At 43.0% G+C, this 8,978-nt stretch overlaps 1 protein-coding gene across 1 annotated transcript; it reads right to left on the reverse strand.

Moving 5' to 3' along the window:
* Window positions 1-6,548: 6,548 nt before the first annotated feature.
* On the reverse strand, window positions 6,549-7,898 carry LOC112265960 (olfactory receptor 11A1-like). Its single transcript, XM_024443472.2, has one exon. It carries the CDS (start codon window positions 7,896-7,898, stop codon window positions 6,948-6,950), a length of 951 nt encoding a protein of 316 aa, XP_024299240.2. The 3' UTR covers window positions 6,549-6,947.
* Window positions 7,899-8,978: the final 1,080 nt, after the last annotated feature.

Here is an 8,978-nt window from a genome sequence, read left to right on the forward strand (position 1 = left end):
TCGCTTCGCGTTCCTAGGAAACTATGCAGTTTTTTGTTTTTTTACGTGTTATTTCTTACATTAGTACCCCAGGTCATCTTAGGTTTCATTACATACAGTCGAGAAGAACTACTGAATATAAGATCAGCGTCAACTCACCATCAGTACGACCAAGAATATGATTTTCACGAAGCGGATCCTGTGTTCTGCCTTTCAACCAGGACAACGGAATGGATCCCAGCCGGTGACCCAAAAAAACGACGCGTAAAAGAGGGAAACGAGGCGGTCTTCTGGTCAGACTCCGGAGACGGGCACATCGTGCACCACTCCCTAGCATTCTTCTCGCCAATGTCCAGTCTCTTGACAACAAGGTTGATGAAATCCGAGCAAGGGTAGCATTCCAGAGGGACATCAGAGACTGTAACGTTCTTTGCTTCACGGAAACATGGCTCACTGGAGAGACGCTATCGGAGGCGGTGCAGCCAGCGGGTTTCTCCACGCATCGCGCCGACAGAAACAAACATCTTTCTGGTAAGAAGAGGGGCGGGGGCGTATGCCTTATGGCTAACGAGACGTGGTGTGATCACAGAAATATACAGGAAGTCAAATCCTTCTGTTCACCTGATTTAGAATTCCTCACAATCAAATGTCGACCGCATTATCTACCAAGAGAATTCTCTTCGATTATAATCACAGCCGTATATATTCCCCCCCAAGCAGACACATCGATGGCTCTGAACAAACTTTATTTGACTCTTTGCAAACTGGAATCTCTACATCCTGAGGCTGCATTCATTGTAGCTGGGGATTTTAACAAGGCTAATCTGAAAACAAGACTCCCTAAATTGTATCAGCATATCGATTGCGCAACTAGGGCTGAAAAAACCTTGGATCATTGTTACTCTAAATTCCGCGACGCATATAAGGCCCTGCCCCACCCTCCTTTCGGAAAAGCTGACCACGACTCCATTTTGCTGATCCCTGCCTACAGACAGAAACTAAAACAAGAAGCTCCCACGCTGAGGTCTGTCCAACGCTGGTCCGACCAAGCTGATTCCACACTCCAAGACTGCTTCCATCACGTGGACTGGGATATGTTTCGTATTGCGTCAGATAACAACATTGACGAATACGCTGATTCGGTGTGCGAGTTCATTAGAACCTGCGTTGAAGATGTCGTTCCCATAGCAACGATTAAAACATTCCCTAACCAGAAACCGTGGATTGATGGCAGCATTCGCATGAAACTCAAAGCGCGAACCACTGCTTTTAATCAGGGCAAGGTGACTGGTAACATGACCGAATACAAACAGTGCAGCTATTCCCTCCGCAAGGCTATCAAACAAGCTAACAAGTCAGTATAGAGACAAAGTAGAATCTCAATTCAACGGCTCAGACGCAAGAGGTATGTGGCAGGGTCTACAGTCAATCACGGACTACAAGAAGAAAACCAGCCCAGTCACGGACCAGGATGTCTTGCTCCCAGGCAGACTAAATAACTTTTTTGCCCGCTTTGAGGACAATACAGTGCCACTGACACAGCCTGCAACGAAAACATGCGAACTCTCCTTCACTGCAGCCGAGGTGAGTAAAACATTTAAACGTGTTAACCCTCGCAAGGCTGCAGGCCCAGACGGCATCCCCAGCCGCGCCCTCAGAGCATGCGCAGACCAGCTGGCTGGTGTGTTCACGGACATATTCAATCAATCCTATACCAGTCTGCTGTTCCCACATGCTTCAAGAGGGCCACCATTGTTCCTGTTCCCAAGAAAGCTAAGGTAACTGAGCTAAACGACTACCACCCCGTAGCACTCACTTCCGTCATCATGAAGTGCTTTGAGAGACTAGTCAAGGACCATATCACCTCCACCCTATCTGACACCCTAGACCCACTCCAATTTGCTTACCGCCCAAATAGGTCCACAGACGATGCAATCTCAACCACACTGCACACTGCCCTAACCCATCTGGACAAGAGGAATACCTATGTGAGAATGCTGTTCATCGACTACAGCTCGACATTCAACACCATAGTACCCTCCAAGCTCGTCATCAATCTCGAGACCCTGGGTCTCGACCCCGCCCTGTGCAACTGGGTACTGGACTTCCTGACGGGCGCCCCCAGGTGGTGAGGGTAGGCAACAACATCTCCACCCCGCTGATCCTCAACACTGGGGCCCCACAATGGTGCGTTCTGAGCCCTCTCCTGTACTCCCTGTTCACCCACGACTGCGTGGCCACGCACGCCTCCAACTCAATCATCAAGTTTGCGGACGGCACAACAGTGGTAGGCTTGATTACCATCAACGACGAGACGGCCTACAGGGAGGAGGTGAGGGCCCTCGGAGTGTGGTGTCAGGAAAATAACCTCACACTCAACGTCAACAAAACTAAGGAGATGATTGTGGACTTCAGGAAACAGCAGAGGGAACACCCCCTATCCACATCGATGGAACAGTAGTGGAGAGGGTAGTAAGTTTTAAGTTCCTCGGCATACACATCACAGACAAACTGAATTGGTCCACTCACACAGACAGCATCGTGAAGAAGGCGCAGCAGCGCCTCTTCAACCTCAGGAGGCTGAAGAAATTCGGCTTGTCACCAAAAGCACTCACAAACTTCTACAGATGCACAATCGAGAGCATCCTAGCGGGCTGTATCACCGCCTGGTACGGCAACTGCTCCGCCCACAACCGTAAGGCTCTCCAGAGGGTAGTGAGGTCTGCACAACGCATCACCGGGGGCCAACTACCTGCCCTCCAGGACACCTACACCACCCGATGTTACAGGAAGGCCATAAAGATCATCAAGGACAACAACCACCCGAGCCACTGCCTGTTCACCCCGCTATCATCCAGAAGGCGAGGTCAGTACAGGTGCATCAAAGCTGGGACCGAGAGACTGAAAAACAGCTTCTATCTCAAGGCCATCAGACTGTTAAACAGCCACCACTAACATTGAGTGGCTGCTGCCAACACACTGACTCAACTCCAGCCACGTTAATAATGGGAATTGATGGGAAATGATGTAAAATATATCACTAGCCACTTTAAACAATGCTACCTAATATAATGTTTACCTACATTATTCATCTCATATGTATACGTATATACTGTACTCTATATCATCTACTGCATCCTTATGTAATACATGTATCACTAGCCACTTTAACTATGCCACTTTGTTTACATACTCATCTCATATGTATATACTGTACTCGATACCATCTACTGTATCTTGCCTAAGCTGCTCTGTACCATCACTCATTCATATATCTTTATGTACATATTCTTTATCCCCTTACACTGTGTATAAGACAGTAGTTTTTTTTCTTTTGGAATTGTTAGTTAGATTACCCGTTGGTTATTACTGCATTGTCGGAACTAGAAGCACAAGCATTTCGCTACACTCGCATTAACATCTGCTAACCATGTGTATGTGACAAATAAAATTTGATTTGATTTGATCCATTGTCCTTGGTGGTGGTCCAAACAGAGAATCCGCTTCGGGAAAGTCGTATTCCTGGTTGTAATGTTGGCAAGTTGATGTTGCTCTTATATCCAATATTTCTTCCTGGCTGTATGTAGTAAGACTTCAAATTTCCTGGGGTAACAATGTAAGAAATAATACAAAATACTGCATAGTTTCCTATGAACGCGAAGAGAGGCGACCATCTCTGTCTGTGCCATCTTCAATAGGGCTGCTGTCGGCGCCATCTTCAGATAGGGCTGCTGTTCTCATACCAGACTGAATTGAATAAAAACATCTAATAGGGTCCCAAAATATTGGGACTTTACATTTAAGAGTTTAAGAATCAATGGGTATACATTATTAATTTATAAGTGAAAAAAATGGATGTCATTTGTTAGTCGCCTATGATCCTGTTAAAACAATGTATGTGTGGGGACTCTGGCCTAGCACTAAAATGTAGAAGTAGTATGTGAACTCACCAATAGGCTGGGGAGGCAACAATATCAGCAGAGGTGGGACCAAGTCATTGTTTTACAAGTCACAAGTAAGTTTTAAGTCTTAGCAAAGTCCCAAGTCAAGTTCCAAGTCAAGACAGGCAAATCCGAGTCAAGTCTCAAGTCAAGACTATTAAGTATCAAGTCAAGTCTCAAGTCAAGTCTCAAGTCCTAAACTTTGAGTTTCGAGTCCTTAACAAGTCATAATGTGCTCTTCACCAAATGTAATACCATTTCATATTTTTAACAAGAGTAATAGTTAGTATATTACTTTTACACAAATCATGAATGCTTTTAAGAATATCTATATATTTATTACTTTCCAAATAAACATTATATTTCCATGGAAATACATGGATAGCCATGAGAAAGACCCCCCCCAATAGAGATCGAGGCGCAATCGGGCTCAATCGGGCGATGTAGGCCTGCCTGTACACAATCGCCCAACCACACACACACACACTCACACACACACACACACACACACACACACACACACACACACACACACACACACACACACACACACACACACACACACACACACACACACACACACACTCTCTCTCTCTACAGTAGGCTAAAGTATGTCAATGGTAGTAACATCAGGCAGGATTTAGGCTACCAACTGCCTAGCCAGCTGTAGCTCAATCTTGAGTGCAATGATCACGTTCCCGCACTGACTGACTATATGGAGGCTCATTGATTTAACGTTACGTTAGCCTACATGATACACTAGTAAAGTAATAAAATATATAGCTGTTGGCTATATTAGCCACGAATTACCGTTCTTCGTGCAGCTTCAAATGTTGAACAAAGTTGGAAATTGCTGCGCCTCCGTCTGTAATTTTCTTCCCGCATGTTTTGCAAGTTGCCATTTGTTGTTTGTTGATACAGCATCATCTTTATATCCAAAAATAATAATTTTGCGTATCATCTTTCCAAGGGCTCCATCTGAATTCACCCGCCGACGTTCCTCTGCACTGCCACGCACAACTTTTTCTCAGCTGGCACAATTTGATTGGCTGCTGTCCAATTGTAACTGTAATCCGTTAAATGAAGAGTTGATGCCCTGCACACTTTTTTTCATAGTATAATTTTTAATATTTGGGCTTGGGGAGGGTATCAAGTCAGGTCGACTCATGAGGCTCAAGTCCAAGTCAAGTCACGAGTCATTGGTGTTAATGTCAAAATCGAGTTGCAAGTCATCATATTTGTGACTTGATTCTGACTCGAGTCCAAGTCATGTGACTCGAGTCCACACCTCTGAATATCAGATCTCTTATTTATGTGCACCATGTACAATGAAGACACAGTTTAGTGGGGTGGCAGGTAGCATAGTGGTTAGAGCATTAACAGTAACAGTAACAGAAAGGATGCTGGATCAAATCCCCGAGCTGACAAGGTAAAAATCTATCCTTCTGAACAAAGCAGTTAACCCACTGTTACCCGGTAGGCTGTTATTTTAAGTAAGAATTTGTTCTTAACTGACTTGCCTAGTTAAATAAATGTTCAATTAAAACTAATTGAAAGCCTCTGACAAAGGAATGGTTTCCCAGACCCAGATTAAGGATAGTCCTGGACCAACCACTGGCAGGTATTGTTGACAGGCTACCTCGGTAGCTTAATTCTGAATGAGGGTGTAACACAACAGTCTGAGGAGAGGTCATTGTTGGTAGCCTGGCCCCGATCTGTTTGTGCTATCGTTCCAACTCCTTGTCATGTATGGAATGACAAGGAGCTGAATGTTAGCACAAACAGACTAGGACCCAGGCTATGTAGTTAGGGCTCTGTTGTTTTTCCTGACCATATGATCTAACCAGGGAAAACAGAGAATAACTCAGGACGCCAAGTCCTAGCTATAGTCTAAAACCTAGGCCCAGAGCTTTTTCTGTTCAGGTAAAAGTGAGGGCCCTTATTTTCTCTCGGGGCTTCCTTAGGCCTACAGTACACTTCCCCCCCCAAAATGGCATCCTATTCCCTATATCAGGGCTATTAAACTCTTACCCTACGAAGTCTGGGTCCTGCTGCTTTTCTTTTCTGTTCTACAGGACCTGATAATTAGTCCCTGATTAGAGGGGAACAATGAAAAAAAGCAGTGGAAGTGGCTCCAGGGTCCAGAGTTGAATAGGGTACCATTTGGGATGCAGTCAAGACCAGCCGTGCCTCTACAGGAGCCCCTCAGGTCTCTACAGGTTACTAGCTGCATTAATTGGTTCCCAGGGAACGAGGTGATAGAGTGGACTAATGACAGGGTACCTAATTACTCAATAAACATGTTTCTTACAGTTTTATTATTGGCTTCTGCTTTCCCCGTGGTAAAGTGTGGATGGAGTACATTAACCAACGTGTCTTATTGGATTGTTACATTCTGTAGGTTAAACATATCTCACTGTGACCCCGGAAAAACAAGATACCTTTTATCTCAGTAAAGGTATCTGGTCCAGACAGAATATAGTTTGATTTCATACTAAAGTATTTCCCAAGATTTCTCTCTGAAAATGTCAAACAATCATGTACCCACTGGGCCCATTTTCCATTAGTGATGGACCTAATGGTGGGCTATAAGGTGGGCTTACCTTTTACACATTTACATCCATTTATTCACTGTTGTTGATTGATCCAGACAGTTTTGCATATCTTGATTTATTTGTGTTTACACAAAGATTTTATGTGTTTACACAGGTGGTCTAATTCTGATAATTTGCCAATAATTTGTCTTTTGACCAACCAGATCAGATATTTTGCCAATAATAAAGATCAGAATTGGACTTGCTTTGTGAATGCAGCCTTAGAAACTTCAATTTAAGAGAGAAATTCAAAGTCATGAACTTCTCCTGTTTATATTTGATTTATATGACAATATTTCATAAATTAGCAAATGTTTTACATTTACCATCCTCACCCCCATTCATTTTTGCGACTAGCCTAAGTAACAAAACACAAGTCAACATCACAAATATTGAACAATCAGGATGGAAAAGGTCCCACGAAATGCTTAGCTTATGTTTTAGGGTACAGACCTACAGGTAGTATGTATTTACAAGCCTGTCTGATTTTAGCCATCCTAACTCCATACACAATAGGATTTAAAAGTGGCTGGCACATCAGATAGTACACTGATAAAATAGTGTGAAGTACAGTTGGAACATTTCTCATAGGGCTATCAAATCTACTCTGGAGCAGAGTTAAGAAACAGCCGAAAGAGAAGTTGAGCAGCGAGACCAGATGAGGAGAACAGGTGCTGAAAGCTTTCTGTCTGGTCTCGATGGAAGATTTCAAACAAATGGTCAGAATCTGAATATAAGAGAACACAATAGTAATTAAAGGGACAGCGACAGTCAAAACAATACCACAGAGTCCAGAGATGTTGTTAACTGTCGTATCTGAAGTTGAACAGGCAAGTTTAACTACCAGGTAGTTGTCACAATACACTTTGTCTATGACGTTTCCACACAATCGCAAACGAATAGTTAAAGACAGTTGTATGGTGAATTTTACAAAAGAGTACAACCATATTGCACAAATTAAAATACACACCTTGCTGGGTGCCATGATGGCGTTATACTGTAGTGGATAACATATAGCAAGGTACCTGTCGTAGGACATGACTGCTAAATTGATGAATTCAGTAGATCCATATGTGTATAAGACAAATATCTGTAGGTAACAGCACACAGTGGAAACTGTATGGTCATCTGAAACCAAATGAGTCATGAGAGCAGGAAACAAACCAGTGGTACCATACAAGTCATTTACAAACAAACTGCACAGAAACAGATACATGGGTTCATGAAGGCTTCTCTCCATACATATTACCACAATAAGCACTGTGTTCGCAAAAACTATGGAGACATATAAGACAGTTAATATAATGAAATACAAGTACTTTAAGTGTCCAATGTCACTATATCCAGCTAGGATAAATGACGTGAATTGTGTTGAGTTCATCATTTTCCCAATAGTACCTATAGATGTATTTGGAGATATAGTTAGTTCACAAGACAAGTACAACAGTGTCTATCAGGTGAAACAATCTATCTCTTATTGACATCACATAATTGCTTCATTCTTATAATTACCACTGATTATCAAGATTCATTGCATCATTGCCACAGCATTACTCTTCAAAGGGATTCCATGGAAAAACATTGTTACCTGTGGTTGTAATGGACATTGAGTAGAACATACGGCAAACGTCATTCATCGTGTAAGTTCAATAATATTCATATTTTGAATAACAAATACAATTGACACACTCTCAGCTTACAATTTTTTGCTTTACTGTTAAACTTGCATACACTCCAACTATAATGTGAGAATGAAACAGGATGCTAGTCTTGCAGAGCTGTGGTGCGGTAATTCTCCCTGGCAAAAGTCACATATAACTCACCAGAGACCCGGATTCAATCCCTGTGCCCACCTTTCTCACTGATTCTCCCACTTGCCTGTCTCCTCCTCTAACTTCCTTACTGTCTGAATGAAGAGTCAAAACATCAATAAAGATACGTACATATATATCTTTAAAACAGGATGTAAGTCTAGATCACCTGGTATCTTTCTCCAGACTGCCGTTGTGTGGACATAGATCTACTGTATGTTCTGTGTCAGTGGACTATTCCACACTAAACTACTGTCACATCACTGACCTTTTATACCTTTTAAAGGAAGAAAAAAACAGTGTACAGCAGTGAGTTTACTTGAACTCCAATGACACAAATAATTGAATTGTCATGGTGTGACTCTCAGTGTCCCATGGGTGGTTAGGTCAGTGCAGTGCCAGCTCAGCCAATAAGAAAAATAAGTAGCCTGCAAGATTTTCTCTCCGCTGCCAAATCCCGCTTAGGGCCCCCAAAAGGCAAGAGCTGGCCCTGGACCAGATTGTGTTGCAAGGTCCATCCTCATTTTCATTTAATCTGGATCAGTTAAATTGATAATAGAGTGTGTGAGTGTATGTGTGTGTGTGTGTGTGTGTGTTAGTGATGTGCAGGTTGACTCATTCCCTGTGGTTATATCAGTGGGACAGGCGGGTTT

Source organism: Oncorhynchus tshawytscha, linkage group LG13 (assembly GCF_018296145.1).
Source record: "Oncorhynchus tshawytscha isolate Ot180627B linkage group LG13, Otsh_v2.0, whole genome shotgun sequence".
Taxonomy (NCBI): domain Eukaryota; kingdom Metazoa; phylum Chordata; class Actinopteri; order Salmoniformes; family Salmonidae; genus Oncorhynchus; species Oncorhynchus tshawytscha.

Bases quoted from the DNA above. Each gene is read 5' to 3' on its own strand.
- LOC112265960 (XM_024443472.2), bottom strand. From the start codon at position 7,898: ATGATGAACTCAACACAATTCACGTCATTTATCCTAGCTGGATATAGT.